Below are 20,622 nucleotides of genomic sequence, written 5' to 3' on the forward strand. Positions count from 1 at the left end.
GCAGAGGGAATTATTGTATTCCTCCCAATTATTTTGTTTGTTTTTGATGGAACAAAGGCTGGATGCTATGCTCATGTATGGTCAGGAGATGACTCTGGTAACAACTATCATGCTCAATGAATTCTCTCCACCATAGTCTTGATCCTATGTCTTGACACAAAGCGACATACAGGTAATGCATTCACACACATTACACTCTGAATTTACCTACTTTTGTAAATTCGACTGTTATTGAACCAGAAGTTTCAGCAAACACATTGACAATTCATATAGATCTTGTTCGTCCCTGTTGGATCAACTTGAAAAGTGAACCGGTTCATTTACTTTGCTCCACAAAGTTTAAGATGAGAACCTCTGTGCCTCAGAGCAGCAGTGTGAGTAAGCGATGCTAGAACTGTGCTCATAAAATTTGCTATCATGGACAGATGCCCCCTGTCCCCAAAGCCTGTTCGACACTACTACCTAATTTGCAAGGCTTGACGAAACAAGGGACTTAGTAGGTGGGCTTAACCTTCTTACAATAACGGCTGCATAAGAACCTGCCGAAAGGTAATAATTCATTGAACTCATCATCATAAACATATTGCCGGGCATTGTGCATACTCAATTTTGCACTTCTTACAGAAGTTTGCATGATGCAAATTTCTCTATAGGTGGTATCAAAAAAAAAAAATGTTGCATCACATAAAATAGGCAGTGAAGAATGCGCTATAGCTGCAGTAACATTTTCATATAGAAAGTACCACTGCATGCATATCAGCAATAACCGAGCCAAGCAAGCTCAAAGAAACTCATGGGACAACAGTAAACAGTTCAACAGTTTTAAAATGTTATTAGTCGAAAACATACAGGTCAGAGAACATACACAAGAAAGGAGGGAAAAAAAGCAATACAATGAAAAAAACGACACAATAGTAGGATTCAGTACTATGCCATAGCCTCATTCAGACCAGCTGCAATGTATTGTTTTGTATACTATTCTCCATCTATATTTTTGGACAGTGCACTTTCCTTGAGGTGCCTGGCAGCTGATGCAATGTCCTAGTACTGAAGAAGAAGCAGTCTAGGCTCACTTCATTCTTTCCTTTACTTTGCCTGCATCACACTGTTCTTAACTCCAGTCTCTTGTTACTCTATGCAATGTTAAAGAGGCCATGGTTGTGCAAAGTATGTAAGCAAACTGCACAAAGATAAACTGAGAATAAATGGCCATACAAAGCTACATACCCGCAGGACCGAAGACTATTTTGTGTTTAATAATTAAACATTACACACGCTGTGAAATACTCTTACCTTCAAATAACTGTTCTTGCATGCACCTTTAATCTTTAAAGTGACCGACAACCGATTTGCAAGGTTGTCCACATTTGTGGTGCATTGGAAAGCTTACTTTCTAAAGCATCGATAACCACGACAGTTAATTATGAAAGTTTCAGGAAGTTTTGCAGATAGGATTTCACAGTCTCAATATTCTAAATAGTAAGTGTGTATGGACGTCAGCACCAATCACAGTTGATGGTGAAGGCAACGGCACACCACAAAGGCATAGTGCCAACAAACACAAGCGGTTTTGGCAGCAAATCTGCAGGAATTTATGAAACGATGCACCAGCAATGCTCACATGCTTTCACAGCATCACATATTCTTGGCACTTATATATTCACATTGCTCAGACAGTGCCTCACACAAGTACAGAAATTATTCATATATGTTACTATGTTATTAGAACATGTTTAACAATTGCACTCTATTCCCATGTACAGAGACAGTACCATTGTTAACAGAAGCAAACAGCTCTTTACAGTGACACAATTGAGCACGCAAAAGCCATAAGAACATCAAATAATTTTTTTAATCTACAAAAGATCTATCTGAAAACAGCTGAGGCATGTACATTTGAGGAAGTGCACATATATTCACTGACAATGTTAGAGTGCAATCACCCCATGTCAATTTGTGCAACATTATATGCTGATATAGATTCCGTGTCTATCAATAAAAGCATGCTTGTTTTCATCATTGCCACACATTCTTACTGTTAGCACCAGGACCTCAAGACACATTATGGTCAGTCGGTTCCTTTAACATCATTCGTCTTTTGCTTTTCTGTCAGAACATTTACATGTACATGTGGTGTTAAACAAAAAATCAATACCTTGTGATGTATGTTGTTCAAAGTGCACTTAACAGTGATCGCAGTTACCCGGACAGAATAATAACCTTGAGAAGTGCAACACTCTTTGGGTGAACATTCCGGACGTATATTTCATTTGTACTTCATTACAATGCTATGGAAAGTCTGCACCCTTCACTGCAGAGTCTATTATATCACTCTTGTCAGCTGCAGCCAGCTACGCCACTTGGTTTCAGCGACATGTTCGAAGATGCAGTTTGAGAAGGTCATATATTGACTTCCATATCGGACATGCCAACAATTGTATGCACATTATTCATGCATTAGCTCACTTATTTTGCCCATAGTATTGATGTCTTATTTTGCTCTGGCATAATTCATATACTTTATTGTCATTTCGGTTCAATTGTTCTTTGCATACACCATTCTTGTAATGAACAGCTCCTGTCAATTTTCATGAATGATAAGGCATGAAAAGGGAGCACTTAAGGTTATAATGGTAGCCATTTAAATTGTATCAATCAGTAGTCTCCAACCTCTATGCTAACGGCATACAACCTGCCAAGTAAGCAGTTGAGATCTCCCATTACCACTGTTTAAAAGTTTCACTAAATGCTAATGTTGTGATAATATCCACCAGCAGCTGGGCTGTCCTATTATGTCTAGGAGGAATAGTAATTCCACAATGTATTCACACATTCAAGCAATCCGTGGGTGCCAACCAGATACAAGAAGAAGGCAGCAAAAGTAGAATACGAAACTATAAGGTTTCAATAAAGAATGCAAACTTCGTACGGGATAGGGGCTGAAAAATAATGAATATCATGGCAAGGCAAGCAGCATGTCACTGGGGTTAGCACAGAATGAAGCATGCCAAAGGTTAGCACAAAATGAAGCAAAAACAAAGGAATGCATGACACCTCAAATTCATCCAAGATGCAGTGGAGCAAATGCAGTAGTGTCAGGGCACAGAGAGATGTCGGCAGAAATTTTGATGAGCACCATAAAATGGAATGTTAACATGGGCATCTAAATCATGTCCCCTAAACAAAGGAGACCACATCAGTGTTACTGTTACATCTTGTTAGCATTTTATACTGTGAATTCTGTTATCACACATTTATTTCGCTTCCATCACAAGTAAGTGCCTCTCTTACATTTTACACATTCTGCGCCACGAGAGTGCGCAGCAAAACAACTTTTGCATACTGTTGACCAGCTCGTGCTTAACCTAGTGTGGCTTTGGCACGGAGCAAGCAAAAAATAGTACAAATAGGGAAAGGAGGAAATGAACAGGTATGATAACAAAGATACAGGGCAGCTTGTGACTACGTCACAGAAGATAGCTCGCTCCTCTAGTAGGCAATAGGCTCGCAAAAAAGTTTAACTAGACAAGTAAAGTGTAATAAGAACTAAGCAATAATAAAGTGAAAGAACCTTAGCATCTAAGAGAGCAGTGAAACGAGGTGTCGTCCTCGAGCAGGACAATGCGAGCCTGGTCACTCCATTCCCACGCACAGCTGCCAGTGCAGCTTTGCCACTGGTGGCAAGACCACACCACGCCACGCCTTTATCCCATGCTGCAGTGTATTCGCATGAAGTACACCACCTGGTAGACAAGAACAGCAGCTGTCAGCTGTGCCTACTCGGACAGCAGCGATGAGACAATGAAGAGAAACGAGGATGACCATCCTTCCTTTTTCTCTTGAAGTGGCTTTTCCTTCACCAATATCCTCGTTTCACTGTCCAGGTTCTCGAATTCTCCCACGCAATGCGCCTGGCTTCACTCTGGGAAGGCTACTTGGCCTTCTTTTTGACCAGCTTGTTGGTGGCTTCCCAGTAATAGAGAACCTGCACACAAAAGAAGCGAGTCAAAGATGGCGGTGTAGCAATTGAACATGGATGAACTTTAAGGAGACACTAAAAAAGAATATCAAACTATGCTGTATCTACCAATTGCAGTTTTCCATTTGCGCTTTTCCAACAGCTTTTCTCTTTTACCATGAGAGAAGGCTTGGTAAGGCAGGGAAAAAAAAAGAACAGAAGACAGGTGGTGCCACAGCCCTGAAGTTTGCACACTGAGTCGCTGTGACATTGCAACAGCAACTGCTTGAGTCTTACTAAGTGTTCATTAGTAATGAAAAACTACCTTGCGTTTTAAAGAATGCAGAGACTGAAATAGTCTAGCATTTTGCGAATCTTAAAAAATTCTGGACTATTACATGCCGAAACCACATTCTGATTATGAGGCGCACTGTAGTGGGAGTCTCCGAAATGAGTGGACCACTTCGAAATACGGCGAGAATACTTCCTTCCCTCAAATGGCACAAATATCAGAAAATGACTTGAAATCTGCGACATCAAAGTGCCGCTTTTCAGTGCTGAGGTTTTGGCGTGAAATTCAGAAAAGTAAAGTTTGGCCTTCATTATTTTCTTTAGTGATCACTTTGCTCAGTGAAACGAATGAAAATAGTTATGAAAGAATGCCAGTATAAACTGATTTAGTGCCACTTCTTTGTCTTCCCCTTTTCTTAATGAAGACAAACAAAAGGAGCACTGTGACAATGCGTCAAGGATTTCAAAAGCAATTGAGGCATTTCATAAACCTTGTTGGGAATAATTTTGTAGCACATAATCTATGTTGAAAAGTGGTGGGAACTTTTCTTGCTCTGAAACTTGGTTTGGACTCCTGCCGATGTTCTTTTGGAGAGTGAAAAGAATACTTTAAAAAATAAAAGTGCTGCTTATGCACATATCGTGCACAAGTGTATAAATAAAACGACAAGTGCGAGATCACGACACTGCGGACGGAAACCGCACCTGTCCAAAGATGAGCGAGTTGGCTAAGGTGGCCAGGCAGAAGGTGACCACGATGAGCGGGTCGCCAGTCTCGGTGAGTGAGGTGAAGATGCGCGCCAAGCCGCCCAGGAAGAGCAATGCCGTCGTGATCAGGGACAGCTGGCCCGTATGGCCTTGCCGGTAGTTGCTCCACACCTGCATCAGCTGAACAGGAACGCACAGGGCATGTACAGTAGTCCCGCTATGTACCCTCAGAACGACCATCACCACACAAGATTCACGAACATACGGATAAATATAGAACACGTAGGTCAGTGTAGAAAGATAAGGAAATGAGATGGGAAAGCCAGGGCGGCTAAATAGGCCCTAAAGAAGTAGAATATTAATTAGAGGTTGGCAAATCATCAACTTTTTCGAATACGAATTGAATACTAATAGTAAGTATCGAATCTAATATCAAACAGTTTAACGGAGGTGAGTATATTTTGAGCAGGAATATTTATTTCGGTATAGATGTACCACACTCGTACTGACTAGCGAAAGAAAAACAGCTACCGATCAGGAACAATTACAATCAGTTTTGCACACAATATCACTAACTCCGAGCTCTCCGAGGCTCATAAACTCAGCCAACTGGAGCGGCTCAAGCTCATACCCACCGGACGTGACGTTTTGTGCTACCTCAACTACAGTGAAAGCTACATTGCCAAAACAGACCAGAAAATAAGAATCCCACCAGCACTTCGTGAGCGTATCAGCGTGTACACCGCGCATATTATCTGACTTACCATAAGGAGTGTCGGCAAAGCAGAACCCGTGCACTCAGCAAGAAATACGCGACAAACCTTGATACGGGGTATACCGATGCTGCCCGGTATATTAAATGAATGCAGCATACGGCCAAAGAGGTTTTTTTTTTCTTTTTTACATCCGGCCGCAACCATCGAAGAATGAGCCCTTAACAGCTTCGCTGTAAAAAGACATCACCGTGTGTAACGAAAAGTAGGCAAAACCGAGAGTTGTCATGCCCGCCTCCGGGATGCTGCGTCGCACACGTCAGCGATGAGGCCAAAAGGCCGCAGCGCACCATTAAAGAAAAAGAAATAACAGAATAGATAAACGCGCGTCTTTCAAACCGGCCTCCTCGCGCAAACACATTCTTCGAGCAACAGGTAATATTGTACAGCACCGCCTCCTCCCAGCGCTCCTTTCCGGTCGCAGCTAAGGCAGGCTAAAGCCCTTCGCGGCTCGCTCCATTAGGCCACCCTTCCCCTTTCACGGATACGCGAAACCACGTCCCATAACCTCCACCGACAGGACACCGCGGCGCATCATTACTGGCGCAGTGTGTGCGCTACGCGCTGTGATCTTTGTTTATCGTAACCATGCAAGCTTATGAGAAATCACTTGTGGCGGGTAGTACAATTCTGAGGAATAATAATAATAACAATAATAGTAATAACAATAACCGTAATCACAAGTGAGAACCATCATGATCAATTGTAGGCTTTAACATCTAGAAGCTGCACAGTGCGTTATACGAAGGACGCCGTAGTGGAGAATTTCAGTTTAACATGTATACCATCAGGAATGTTCTTTGAAGCGCACACCAAGCACGGTACGCAAATGTTTTTCCACTTCGATCCCATCGGTTTGCGACCTGCCGTGGCAGGGAATCGAACAAGCGACCTCGTCCTCGGCAGCACAACACCACGGCCACCATATAGCGGGTCTTCTGTCGCATCAGCTGGATGGCTTGATGAGGCAGAACACGTTACTTGCACGACATTTGGTGGTAGCAAGTTTATATTAGTTACCTAATTATTCGCTTTAGGTCACACGTCCCGATTAGGAAGTGGTATCCCATAGAGGCAATGAAGCCATATACCTACCGATGCAGATCTAATATCTGTTCTTAGCGCCAGTTTCCGTCACTGATATAACCCAAAGACGCGTCGGTGAGTGCTACCGGCCACAATCTGCAGCGATGGAGAGGATAGCGTTTCGACAGCGTTCAGTATCGGCGCTTCCCGCTTCTTACACACCTGCACCCAAAAAGGTAAATACGACAGTCTGCTTGAATCGGCCAGGTTCGAAACTGTACTCGGACAATAATTCACTTCCACATAATTGCTTAGCCTTCTCCCCAGCAGCGAACGCAACTCGCTGCATAATAAGCACGCAAGGCCGTGTTGAGCCTAACGGAAGCTGATTGGGATTGAGTGCTATAGAGTATAAATACCTCGCGATTGTGTTAGTGCAAACACCAAGTATATATTTATAATTAGACTTTTCTGCTGCTGGACATCTCGTAGGCACATATGACACACAAGAGGCTTCACATAACCAGTACAAACACAACGTATAACTTGCTATCAAGTAAACAGTGAGCTTGGGATAGTTGGCAACTCACGGTAGCCGATTAACAGAGCGAGAAAAATAGCGGGGACAAAGAAAACAACAGCGTTGGTCCGGTCGTTTACTTTGCCCGCCTATTTTGCTGCCGCAGTTATTTTTCCTACGATGACTTGCTCTCGCATAACAAACGTCACCGTGATGACAATTTAACGGCGTTGCACGGCTATACGAAGCCCACATAGGCAAGCGATCGTAGTCCGTATTGACCCTTTTCGCGGAGAAGTATGGTTTAGAGAAACGAGATGGCGCTCACAGCGGCGCGCCATGCCTCTCCTAAGCGACCGCGCACGAATACGAAACCATTACCGCTTCTACCTTGCTTCTGTGCGATCAGCTGTCGGAAATGCAACTGAGTTTTCGCTAACACACTGTGCTCCAATCATGCTAGATTGAATCATGTGGATTGAAGACGTGTGCAGTAGTTGGCTGCAAAAATAGTGACTGGCATGAGAAGGAATAGAGTGAATCTGTGTGGCCAAGTTCGCGGACCGCTGCTGCAACTGTCCGAACGTGTTACCGGCACTTCGTGATCTACGGCTTTCCTCGAGAATACAGAAATTTGCTCATCCGCCAGCCTTGTATCGTTAACCTTCAAAGAAAGGGCTTCATCCCCAGAGCGTCGGCAAGAGCGAGTATCACTCTTTAAACACAGCATAGGGAGTAGCGCCGCTTCCTGTCATAGTAAGTTTCGCGCACGTTATCTATACACATCTGTCCCAAATGGCAGGAAAACTTACGCCCACTCTATCGCCAACGTATCAAGAATACGTGAATGGGCGCACACTTGAATATATGCGCGCTGTATACGCACAATAAATGACGGACTACACCTATGGCGCACGAATAGTCGAAGCTGAATGTTTCGTGACGGTCCACAAGAGTAAGCGAGTTACTAGCTGTAATATATATTTGCTACAAGGTATTACAATGTACAAAACACCTACGTTTCAAGCCTTGTGCGCAGCAAGAACAAATCTATAGGAACTGAGCACACCCGCGAACGAATGGCAGAAAATAATCAGATCGTGGCCGCACCGAGGAACTTCACTGAGTCAGAAACTGACAAGCCACTGCTTCAAAATATTTGCCGAATAAAGAACAAAGAGCAAAACACACTAATCCTGACTGAATTCATAATCAGAAAGCTTGGATAGCTTGGAATACATATTTAGCCCCGCTTTTAGAACAAGCACCATATACGCTGCTTGCGCCGTTTGGACATAGCTTAATCAGCTCCGAAAGTGCTTTTGCATGTTCTCTGAAGCTGTGATCAAAGCTTGGTGTCGTCCACCTAGTCACCGTCTACGATATCTCCGAAAATAGAGGTTTTCTAAGCCGCGCCGGCGTCGTACACTTCCATTATAAACAAGGAGGCAACGGAGGCAGTTGAGGCAAGCAATGGACGCGTCACCACGTGATCAAACATGGCAGTGCCCACGGGATCGCCGCGAAAAGGGTCAATAGTACAACACACACGTAAAAGCGGACGACGCCGCCGCGCCGCGACCGGATGACGTCTCTCAATTCCGCCGTGCTCGTTCCGGTGATCGTGTCTTCGCGGAGGGCCGACCTGGGCAGACGTCCACCGGGGGAGGCCACCCACGCGACAAAGCGAGAGAATATGGCCGGCTACAGCGGGCAGCAGCAGCGTAGGAAAAAGCGATTTGGCTGCTCGCCGATGAACGACTTGAACGTCTGGGAGGCCCGGAAGCGAGGGTCGCGAGGACTGCCCAGCGCAAGCCAACCTTCTGCCAGCTCCTGACGACCCCGAGAGGGCATGCGCGGTGCAGCGACACCGTAAAGGAGAGGGAGCTGTAGACGACAAAACCCGTCGTTCAAATAACAGCAGCCGAGTGAGAAATCGCAAGGAGGTGAAAGCAACCAAATACTGAATCTAAAGCGACAGAAGAAACTGCGTCAAGTCGAAGCTTCGCAAGGTAATGAATGCTTGCAGATCCCAAGTGGTCAAGTAAGTGCCAGAACAGAGAGAGAGTGAAAAAAAAAAAGCTTAAAACGTTCATATACATAGCTAGACAAGCGCCTCCATGCGATCGTTGACGAGCGAGACCTGCTAAGTAAACGCTGCAATAAGCGGGTAAAGGAAGCTTTTTTTAGAGGAAAACAGACGGTATAATGGGTAAGCGATTGACAGCCAAGACGCGAAGTGTGCTTCCCGACTCCCAGCGCGACTTCGCTACTGGAACGAGCGGGCATCAAAGGGGGCCACAGTGCCGGCAGCACGCGCACAGGCGATACACGTGGCTAAAAGAAATAAGGGCGATGGGAGGAATTCCCCAGCCTATGTAGCGTTCGGCGTCGGCCAGGACCGCGAGCCACATAGACGGAAAAAAGACGGACAGCTCTTTCCGGGCGGCAGCCGGGCGCCCGCGGCAAGTCACAGAACGCGCACGCACACGCACAAACACACACAGAGACGCGCACAAACGCGCAAGCACAGATACAGGAAAAAAAAAAAGTGTGCGGATGCCCTCGCGAAGCACGGTATACGAGTCTCGCGAGAACACATACACGTGGCGCCTGAAAGGCTCGCAGCAGCGCCTGCACTGACACACGCACACACACACCCCTCGCCCGCGGAGAGACGTCGGCACGCGCCGAAGAGAGCGGCACGCGCACGCGGCGAGCGAAAGGGGTCCCCGCGTATTCAAAACGAGCCCTGATGGATGGCCCCGCGGCGGCATCGGCCCCCCGCACAATCGGATCAGCTGAGCAGTCGATGAAGAAGAAGGGGGGCGCCATGTCGTCGTCGGGGCTCATTAGGCAGAGGAAGCACGACAAGGCCGCCAAAGCCGCCGTCAAGCGGGCCATGCACAACCCGTCGAGAGACCCTTTCTCTCCGACGGGCGAGCGCTCTGGCGCGACCGATGCGTCAATCGCGCCGCGGCTTCAAGCACAAAGAAAGGAGGCGGCGGCCAAGTCTGACGCCGAGGCGGGGAAAGCGAACGGGCCGCAGCACTCGCTCACTACGGAAACTCGACGCCGACCGCTAACGTCTCGTTTTCGGCGATTGCGTCAAAATGGTCGCTCGGCAAATATTTCGCCTACACCGTAACACACGGTGGGTTCGAACCCGAGACGGTGCCGTCCAAGACGCACAGCGCACACAGCGGCCTCTGTTACGTCATCCTATATAGATTTGGGGCGAGAAAACGCCATCGCTCAACTCCTGCACAAGGGTAAACGACGTGTACACGTGCAACCGCCATCCCTCGTTTGAGCAAGTGCCTACGAAGGTTCATGCAACGAACAGGAGGTCGGACTAGGGAACTCTCGTTCGAAAGATCTGTACAAGCAACCAATCGGTGGCCGTTTCCTCCGCACTTGAGCTTGCTAAATATTGGTTTCATGACAGGCTGAGACGGAAAGGTGCGGAAAGCGCTATAGAGCAACAACTATGGTGAAAATTCGATGGGAGTCTCAGCGCTTACATTTTTATACGAGGTCAGTTTTCTTTAACAGTGCAGTCTGTTAAACAGCTATAGTTCCTCCGATTCTTATGGCGAATTCCATTGAGAGAAGAGGAGCAGGGGGCCGCGCAGTGCGGAGTCGGGTGGCAGCGCAGTGAGAGCAGGGATACTCGACCCGCCACTAGAATACAGCGTGCATTCTGAGAGCAGGTGGGAGGGCGACGTGTGAGGAGAAATGTACCATGTGACTAAAGCAATCGATGTCCCGCCATTCTCCGCAGGAGAGCGGCAAAACACGCGTGATCGTCTTGTGATCTGTCGGGCGTAACGCTGTCACCGTCTACATACTTTTGTGCAGCGCCGACGCATCCTACAACGTTTCCGCCTGCGAAGATCATCTGAAACTGCAACTTGAATCTGAAATTGAGCTCCGGCAGCTTTCGCTGCTGTCACGGTCGAGCGTCTCAAGCACTTCAGCAAGGCGAAGACGCTTTGCTGCCGCTGTCCACCGCGCATCCGACGAGAATCTAGGCGGACAAGAAATGCCAGGGTCTGTCGCTAAATCGCTGCGAAGCTCGCTCGTATCACCGACGTCAAAATCAGCGGTGTCAAAACACCAACTACGCTTGGCTGCCGTCGCGCGCGCCGGCTGAAGCAAAATAAAAAGAAATGAGGAGGATATGACGTATAAGTCACGTGACTTCCTTCGTACTCCGCTTTTCAGGCGAGACTGCTCCCGGCTGCTCTCGGCGCAGCAAAACTGCTCATGTTCTACCACTGGATGACGGCTCTCCCACTACTGGTCGGCCACTGAAACACGTCGTCTCGGGAACGAGCACTTTCAGCGTGCTTTTGAGTGCTCCTGTTCCCCCAATGGAATTCGCCATTAGCCGCAGATCCGCCACCGTCGACGCCTTGCGTGCCATCGTTTAAAACAAGATCCGCACGTGACCAGCCCTTCATGGTGCTGCGCAATATTAAAGCTTCTTTGCCGCAATACACGAAATAGATGGCGGAAATGTGAGCAGCGGTAGGCACGACTCGTGTCGTTCAGATAAAACGCACTGGAAACGAGGAGCCGCATTCTGGAACGATGCACTTCATCGACCGTTCGTTTCGTTCACATCGACTCGGAGGCAGTTGCCACGACGCCGAATTGTCGCCGAGATCGGCCACTCGGCGCGACGGACAAGAGTGGGAAATGAAATGGGTCTCTACGAAATACGGCCACTGATTTCTGAAAGCAGAACACGCTTTTCTCTTTCTTAGGTGAAAGTCGTGGCCGTGGTTGCTGCGGATGCCGCAGCGGAAAATCTCGCCACCATTCTCGCGCCGTCCCTGGCCGTCACGTGAAAAGGAATGTGAACAAAGAAGCGAAGCAACTTGCCGGCTAACAACAAACAAAAGCGATCCGCAAACTACTGCGATCCCTCTTAATGTGAAATCGCTAACTGCGACAGCAACCGGCTCTCACGACGGTCACCGCCATCTCCTAAAAACAACCTCTTTGCGAAGAACAGTGCTCAGCGATTCAAACGCTACGTACACGCAGCGCATGGGTATACCGGCGCATTTTGCGCCACCAGTGGACGACTGCGGACACCGAGCCCTGTGGCGTACGATGAAATCGAGAGCCATTGTGACGCACTGCGACTGCATCTGGCCCCAATAGCAATCACCCAGCGCTCAACGGCGAGGCCTAAAAGCCGGCCGCCATGCGATTATCGCGCCTGAATCACCGAGCACTCTACACGTCTTCGTCCGCCGCTGCAATGCTGGGCCTGGTGGATTTTTCGTCCCGTCCAGTCTAGGAGTGCCCGTGACGCTGCATACACAACATTCATTGGCTGAAAGCATGCACCTCCACAGACTGTCAGGGCTGGGACGGGTAATCGTAGACTATACCGCCTATCGTGGCCTCCGAAATGATAGTGCACTGACACCGCCGCTCTCAGAGCCTGCGTGGTGCGCAAAACCTCGATCAAATTAACTATAGCTCTAAAAGTGCGTGATAGCGCAGTGGTTAGTGCGTCTGCATGGCGCCGAGCCACACGATTCCGCGGGCAGATGTTACATCACCAGTGGTTGCGTGGGCAAAGTTTACTGTTTCTTCGCAAATATGGTGAGGATGATGAAGTGATTCGGCAACGATAAAGGATGAACGGACATCACCCAGCCTACGAAACAAACTTCCACCCACTGCAGCCGTAAAACCTGCGTCGAGACGTTGGCCAATGAGGCATGGCTCCGCGCTATAGTTTTCTTTCCGTCGTGGCCAAGTGTCACTGCAGGTTTCCCGAGCTGATGAAGACGCACATCGTGCATTGCTTTCAGTGAGGTGATGTTGCAGCGTGGTCGAGCAACAGGCACGGTCAAGCGTTGTCGACTAGCCGGCGAAGGCTGCATGCTGCCGCGCTCGTCCTAAGCAATTAAGCGAATCCGCGAGCGGCGCAAGTGGGTTTGAGCGATCGGGCGTCGATTCCATCTGGGCAGCGAACCCTTTGAATGTGAAAGCGCTGTGCTCTGAAAGAATCACTGGTTCATTCGATTAGCCAGCGACAATTTCGGGCAGACACTCTACAAGGTTAAAGTTGATCACGACGTCTCCAAAAAATGTTGCACACACTGATCGACTATGGGAAGCTTCCTCTGAAGAGGCGTCACCTACCAAATGACAGCCACGAAGCGACACTTATCCGGGGACCAACTGCGCCCCTCTGTGCCGGTCCTTTGTGGGAGGCCGCATGTCGAGATCGCCGTGTCATTGCTCACACCACGAGTCCATAATAATGTTTCTTCAACCCCGTTTGCCGTACGCACATCCCATTCAACGTGACAGGTCGGCCAAAGAAGGTCGACGATACTTGGGCGTTCTCAAAAGCTGCTCATCAACAATCAACGACACAAATATGGGAGACCGAGGAGCTCGATTTGTATTAGTCACAACTCCGCGAAGACAGCGAAAGCATAGGGTATATATAATGACTGTTTATTGAAACGTGTAAATAATAAAAATGGTAACAAAAGTGCAAGAAAAATCATGAGCCATTCCACTCTGTGAAGCTGCACGACTAGCGAAGCTGTTTAGCACACGACACAAACATGATACAGAATTTTTAACAATGGTACGAACACACATTTAATTGCCTTTATATGTGGTCATTATTTGTCTTGATCGGTGGACAATTCTTAATTGCGGCCCGCAGCGACGTCGCACTCTCGCATCTGTTCTCGCCGTCGCTCTACATAGGCGCGTGGCTCCTCCGGAGTCCGGACTATACACGGCCTCCCCATTACGACGACAGAAGAGAAGCGAATTTGAAAATCGAGAACGGCAACTTGTCTTTCTGGTTTGTTTATATACCGTCAACACGGAAGAGCGGAAAGAAAGGAAACTAGATACGCAAGCGCTTGGAACGCCGACAAGGAGAGGGCGGTACGTCCTAACGTAGACATGGCCGACGCGGTTCGCACAGAGGCAAATCTTTGAGAAACCGTTTATTAGCTACGTGGAAGCCTACTGATCTTGAAAATGGTGACTATTGATAACCAATGACACAAAATGCACATCCGAAGGACGCCGACGAGCCAGCTGAGGAAGAAGAGGAACGCGCGAGCAGTGGCACGAGCGCGTTCGCGCGGGACCTGAGCTAGGTTTTGCTTACGCACACGAAAAATCCACGGAACCCTAGCCGTAGACAGCTTCGCTGTAAAAACAACTTGCCGCAGGTACATAGGGACCGAACCCACATCTTCCGTACTATGCTTGCCATGCTCTACCATTGAGCAGCCCATCCTCCCGCCCGCTTACCAGGGTATTTGTGCAGCCAAGCATGAATACCCAAGCAGGCGTATGATGTTGGTTAGGCTCCCACCTGCCGCGCAAGTTGTCTTTTCGTCAACTTTCATTTTCCTTATTACATCACCAATAAGTATCAGAAGTACATCGCATGCGTAACTGTTTGGCACATTCACGGTATAAGCGACAGATGCGCTTAATGGTTGGGTAATACATCGACTAGTTGTTTCGCAATTGGCTTCCCACTTCGTTCGTTCTCAGCCACCAGTTATCGCCTCTATTCACACGCGTACTACAACACGTGCTCGCGTGGCGAAACTTCCTTCCCGCCGAGAAGGTCCTGCAAGTCTGGCGTCCTGAAATATCTCACAAATCACTGCTCCTTCAGGCAGCATTGTTGGTCACACCAGCGCCTTGAGCAGGTGGCCTTTAAGACATGACTTAATTTTCTTCTTCTCATACAAGGGCGCCTTAAGGTATACTATCGAGACGCAATGTACCGCGACGAATGCCCAGGGTCGTTGCGCAGTCTTTCGCCGTGTCATGTCAAGGCGTTCCGAGTTGTCCTTTTGGCTTTCATGCCGCCCATCTTGCAGTCTTCGTGTGCACGTCCGTATACCTGTTTAATAATAAAGAGGGTCTCCGATATCCCAGATCAAGAAATGCAAGAATGCGACAGTCACACGTGCCATCCGACAGTAGCAAGTTTATAAACGCGAGTGGCAACTTCGAAAGTGCGCGTCGTTTCCCAATCACGTTTCCCAGTCCCGTTTCGGCGGATTCTGCGATCGCGCCAATGGTCGCCGACACGCACGCTAGCAGGAATGAACCACGAGCACACATCAGAGGGGATCGCGCGCCCAGTCTGCCCAGCGGCGCACGAGAGGTCCACTCGGGGCCAAGAAACGAGGCGTAAACGAGCCAAAGCCGATGGCCACGATCGCCTCCCACCACGAGTACGGGAAGGGATGGGGGGGGGGGGGGGGGGCGCCGTTAATCGGTTCAACCGGCACCGCTGGCCTGCCCGACTCTCTTCCTACCGCAGGGGGGCGACCCAACGCGTCAGATCAGCCGGTTAATCCGAGACCGCGGGGAGGCAGTCAAGCACCGGCCGAAGGGCGCGCGCGCGCGAGCGCCGCTGGACGAAGGCGTCACAGTCGCTCCGAGAACGCACCGAGTGGGGGGAACTGACCACCGAGAGAAGGCAACAGCACCGGCGCGAGCACGTGCCAGGATGAGTCAGGGAAACCGCGCGACAACGACACGATGCCGGCGAGCGAAAACAAAAGACACAAACGGGGGGTGGAGGCTAGCGCGCTGCTTGATTGACAAGGCGCGGAGAGCGTCGCGGTCGTCGCGCTTAATCCCACGTCCGAGAGAGCAGCTCGGCGGCGAGCAGGCCCGACCGAGTGGACGGACGTCGCAGACCGGGGCAAGGGTTCGGTCGGCTTCCCTTCCGACCGCGCCTCGCGTGCGGCCCGATCGCAGGCAGCGAACCGAAGAAGACAAGCAGCGCGCGCGCGGCCCCGCGAACTTTGACCTCCCTTCACTGCGCGGTGTCCCTTTTGGTGTCTTCTCCCCCGATGCCACCGCGGTTGCCGTCACACGCGCGGGGCCCGGTGTCACGCGTCAAGGTCGCGCGAGCCAAACCGATCCCCCGACGGCTAAGAGACCGCTCGTCCTTGCCTCGAAGCTTTTGCTCGCTCGTCGGCGGTGTTTCCGAGCCGCGTGGCGGCTCGTCACCCGCCCACCGCTACAGCATCATCGTCGTCATCTACTGTACCGCCGCCGCGCAGGGTCCCGCTCGCTAGGCCTAACGAGGCCGCCGCCGCCGCGACAGGTTTTCCGGGATTCGTCACGGCGTCGCCTCCCATCGCAGATTCCTCGGTCGGTGGTGCGCGGGAAGGAGAGAGAGAGAAAAAAAAAAGAAAGGTAATAAAAGAAAACTTAGGGGCGCGGTCGCGCGACAGACAGGCGAGTCGGTCGGTGCCGCCGCAACTTTCTCGTTGGGCGATTATACCGCTGGGACATATCCAGCGGCGGCGGCGGCGGTGACACTTCCAAGTGCCCCGTCCGGTGGGGCGCCGGGGGTCATTGTGACCACGGTAAGTATGCAAAACCGCGAGCCTAGGAGAAAATCGCGCGGTTTCCGAGCAAAATCACCATAGCAGACATTCTTCGAGGCCACTGACGAGGCCGCAGACGAACATAATTAAAGACTTCGCGCAGAGTGTCTATAGTGTGACTGCAAGTAACGCGAGCGCGAAGTTTTCGAGTGTCCCCCAAACTGTCCAACAATAGCACGAAACTTTGCATGTAGGACATAACACGGCTCCTTGATACGAAATCAGTAAGCACGCACAGCCGCGGCGAAGGTCGAGGGAAAAATAAATGTGACACAGCACATTTACGATGGGGTCATGCGCTGCAGGCGTGGCACTGTCCGTGGGCGAAAATGTGTCATTTAGTAGAATAGCATGCTAAATGCCACTACTGGCGTGTCCCTCTACTTTTCCTTATTTCTTTCTGACGCGTCCACTTGGCTTACGTTTGTCTGCCCAGCAGTCGTTTCACCCGAGCATATCCCTCCGTTAGTAAAACCCGAGTGTTTCGACAAACGCTGATCAACTCAATGTTTCTCTGGAACACAATCAACAGGCAAAGAACTCCTCACCACTCCGGCCCTTTCAGGGGCTTGGAAGCTTGCGTTAGAAGACCATTCCTCTGTAAACCGTCGAACGGCGGCCGCACTCAGTCCTCACCTACTTCACCACACAAGGTCCAATGGCACAAAGTGTTCAAAGATGCTTATGCAAACAAGCATCCGCGTATAGACATCCCGAGTAAGCCCTTTGACCAGACAGGGTCAACGCAGAGGTTTATGGAGCGTCCGAAAATGGCTTCGCAGCGTTTGAATGCCCGTGGGCGCTACCCCTGTTGCCCATCCATGCGTGCCATCGGAAGCTGCACCGGTGTCTTTATGCCGGCTGCCGTTCGGACGAACCGAACGGTGCGAGAAGCGAATGGAATCAAATATCGAGCATTTCTCCAATAATGGACAGTTGTTTTCACCACTGTCATAAAACAACTTTCGCATCCTAGTTAGTACGTTTCTGTCATTACGTGGCACGTCATAAATGTTTTCCTATTAAAATCACAAATGGTGCCTTAGGAACAAGTACGTTTTGTTCGCACACCCAGACTTCTTCGGAGAGTGCTATAGTAACCGCGGTTTATCCGGTACAGCCTGGCTTCACTGAGCGAAGTATAGCCTGCTCCGCTACGTAACTTCTCACGTTTTGTGTTTATGCTATGGCTGCGGGGATTCAATTTATCGTTTTCTCCTCCAATTTCATGTTGACTGATGATGATGATGACTGAGCACAGCTCACGATTGTGAAATACGCGCAATATATTCGTATTTACGAATAGTGACTATTCGATTTGAATACTGAATCGAATACTGATTCGAATACTGAATCGAATAGGGCAATACTCTATTCGAAAGTCTCGAACATTGGCACACGCCTAAATTAGTTAATTTAATTAATAAGTAAACAATGCTTCATATTCCCTTCTCCTTGTAACTCCTCTTTATTCTGTTTTACGAAGTAGATGTTTTGCTTGTCATTACCAAAGATTTCAAAACAGATGTGCGAGAGTTTATTCAGAAATGAAAGGCGCCCCGGCGGGTCAGGTAGGTCAAGACCCAACGAAGAACTCCGTTTGGCGTAGTGCCATGCCCCGCGTGTCCAGTCGTCGCCCTGTTGCTTGGCTAAAATACGCACGGGCTGTGTAGGAATACTCGAAATTTCGAATACGAATCGAAATGCCTCTGTTATTCGATTCAATTTGAGAATTAACTGTTCGAAATTCGTCGTATATTCGTTTCTGTCCGAACATAATTAAAGAGGTAACGACCGGTGCAAGTAAGCGGTGACTGTTCCGAACGATTCTGCGGCAGGAAATCCGAGGTTGTTGCGCAGATCTAGCAGTTCGGAAGCGAATGTGCGATAAAAAAAATGTCCTTCTAATGTGCAGTCGAATACCGTCATTTCTATAACCGACATGTGCTATAACAACATGTGCGTTTAAGGTTTGCGCTGTCCGTTTAAATAAATGAAATGCACATAACTTCTGCCCAATACTGTCCAGTCATACAAGGCAAGGTCATTTGCTTTCAAAGCAGCCTACAAATTCGTTCTCTCGATTTCGGCACGGAAATTTAATTTATTTGCCCAATCTCACCATGTTTAAAACGAGGTACCGCGTACACTTTTCTGGCTCTACGTAGAACACAACGCTCCACGCGTGCACCTGGTGACGTGCTCTTACTCAGTTTCATCACTGCCATCGTCATGGTGTCTCGTGATCACTCTTCACTCGTTTCTCATTTGACAAGCTTCTCAGTGGAGCGCAGTTCGCAGTATCGAACGGCATTACGTTTATCAAATATTATAAGCGACGCATTTCATTTATTTAAACGGACGCTTCGCAAACTTTAAACACACATTTCGGTTAGAAATGACAGTATTTGACTGGATATTCGAAGGGCATTTTTTTTAACGGAACATTGGTACTCGATTGTATTCGGACATTTCGTTATACTCAAGCGGGCCAACTAATAAGTCGTGCACCAGCCAAACCGAGCGAACACACTGTCGTATACGTTTGAGACTGTTCACTCTATACAAGCATAAAACCGATGTCAGGTTGGTCCCTTCGAACACCTACGTATATCGCCAGCATTACCGGAACGAAAACCACGTGCAGGGCGACGCAGTCGCACACGCACCAGTGCTATATACGCCATCTTACGGGCGAGGCGAAGGTATGTACTACGGCGGCGCACCGGCCGTATATACAGCATGCGCTCGCGGCAGCGATTCGGCCATAGATCACCATCGCCGGCAGCGGCGGCGGGCCCATTCCGCAGCCGCGCAGACAGGCGGCCCGCCGGAGAACTGGACACGCCTCGCCGACCAGCGCCACACTACCGACCGGGTAATAATTAATGGATCGGCGCTTAATTGCCTCCTCCCGCGAGGAGAGACCGGCTCTCGAAATCAGCGCGTCGCCACGCTGATGATGGGGCTGTGTGTGTGTATATGTATATACAGGCACGGCCACGCGCGCATGCGCTGTCTCGCAGGCGAGATTCGGGCATGCGGAAACTCCTTCGTCGTGGGCCGAAATATATAGGCTGTCGATAGCTCCCACCGCTGAAAGCCATCGAACTCGCGATGTCAACAGAAATTAGTGCGCGGAGTTATCACCTGCTTCGCCCGGTATATGCGTATAGCTGTTGTCGCGACAGGCGGCCACCGACTTGCGAAGAGGACAAAGACGTCGTTAATGCGGTTAATAGGCCCTAATACGAGCCTAATAGGGACGCCTTCGTTCCTTGGTATACACGGGGAAGTGCGAACAGCAGAGGCACAGAAAGGCGGCACGTTTCCGATCTTGGATTTGCCACCTTCCCAAGAGGTGACACGGGTTGGTGGCGGTGTAGAAAAAATGAATAGATAAAACATTGTTTTCGTAGAAAACAATGGCACCGCGATACCACGCAAGAAAACAAAATGCCGACTCGATCCCCAACACTAAAAATCACGAAGAGGCGTCTATCTGGTAACTCCACAGCGAATCGAACTGAAGCCGAGTGTTTATACACTCACCGTATAGTTCTGCCCTCTACGATCGATGGACACTTAGAGGAACACCAAGTTACACTGGTTTCCCGAAACGCACTTCTGGGACACCGAAAACGTTAGCTTCGCCATGCGCTGAGTCTCGGCTCAGTCAGGAAAGAGGCAAAAGCGAGATTACTGGTGGCCGACGCCGCTTTTAATCTCCCGTACTATATAATAGCACCCCGTGACACCATGGATTTCAGCAGCGTCTGTCTACTGCGGAACTATGGCTAGCACTTTACTGATAAAAAAAAAAAAAAAAAAAACGACAGTGACCATTGATTCGTTGCTCTTTTCCTTCTTTCTTTTTTTTTATCCAATTAGAAGGAATCACACTGCATTCTGCTGAGT

The 20,622-nt window shown here is 49.1% G+C and overlaps 1 protein-coding gene across 1 annotated transcript in view; it reads right to left on the reverse strand.

Moving 5' to 3' along the window:
- Window positions 1–807: 807 nt before the first annotated feature.
- Window positions 808–20,622, reverse strand: part of LOC119441645 (mannose-P-dolichol utilization defect 1 protein) — an 88,301-nt gene continuing 68,486 nt past the window's right edge. Inside the window, exons 5-6 of the mRNA XM_037706247.2 lie at window positions 4,955–5,137; window positions 808–3,985 (exon numbers count right to left, since the gene is read on the reverse strand). Of these exons, the coding sequence (XP_037562175.1) occupies window positions 3,932–3,985; window positions 4,955–5,137 (237 nt within the window). The 3' untranslated portion in view covers window positions 808–3,931. The remainder of the gene's footprint in view (window positions 3,986–4,954; window positions 5,138–20,622) is intronic.

This window comes from Dermacentor silvarum, chromosome 2 (assembly GCF_013339745.2).
Source record: "Dermacentor silvarum isolate Dsil-2018 chromosome 2, BIME_Dsil_1.4, whole genome shotgun sequence".
NCBI classification, from domain to species: domain Eukaryota; kingdom Metazoa; phylum Arthropoda; class Arachnida; order Ixodida; family Ixodidae; genus Dermacentor; species Dermacentor silvarum.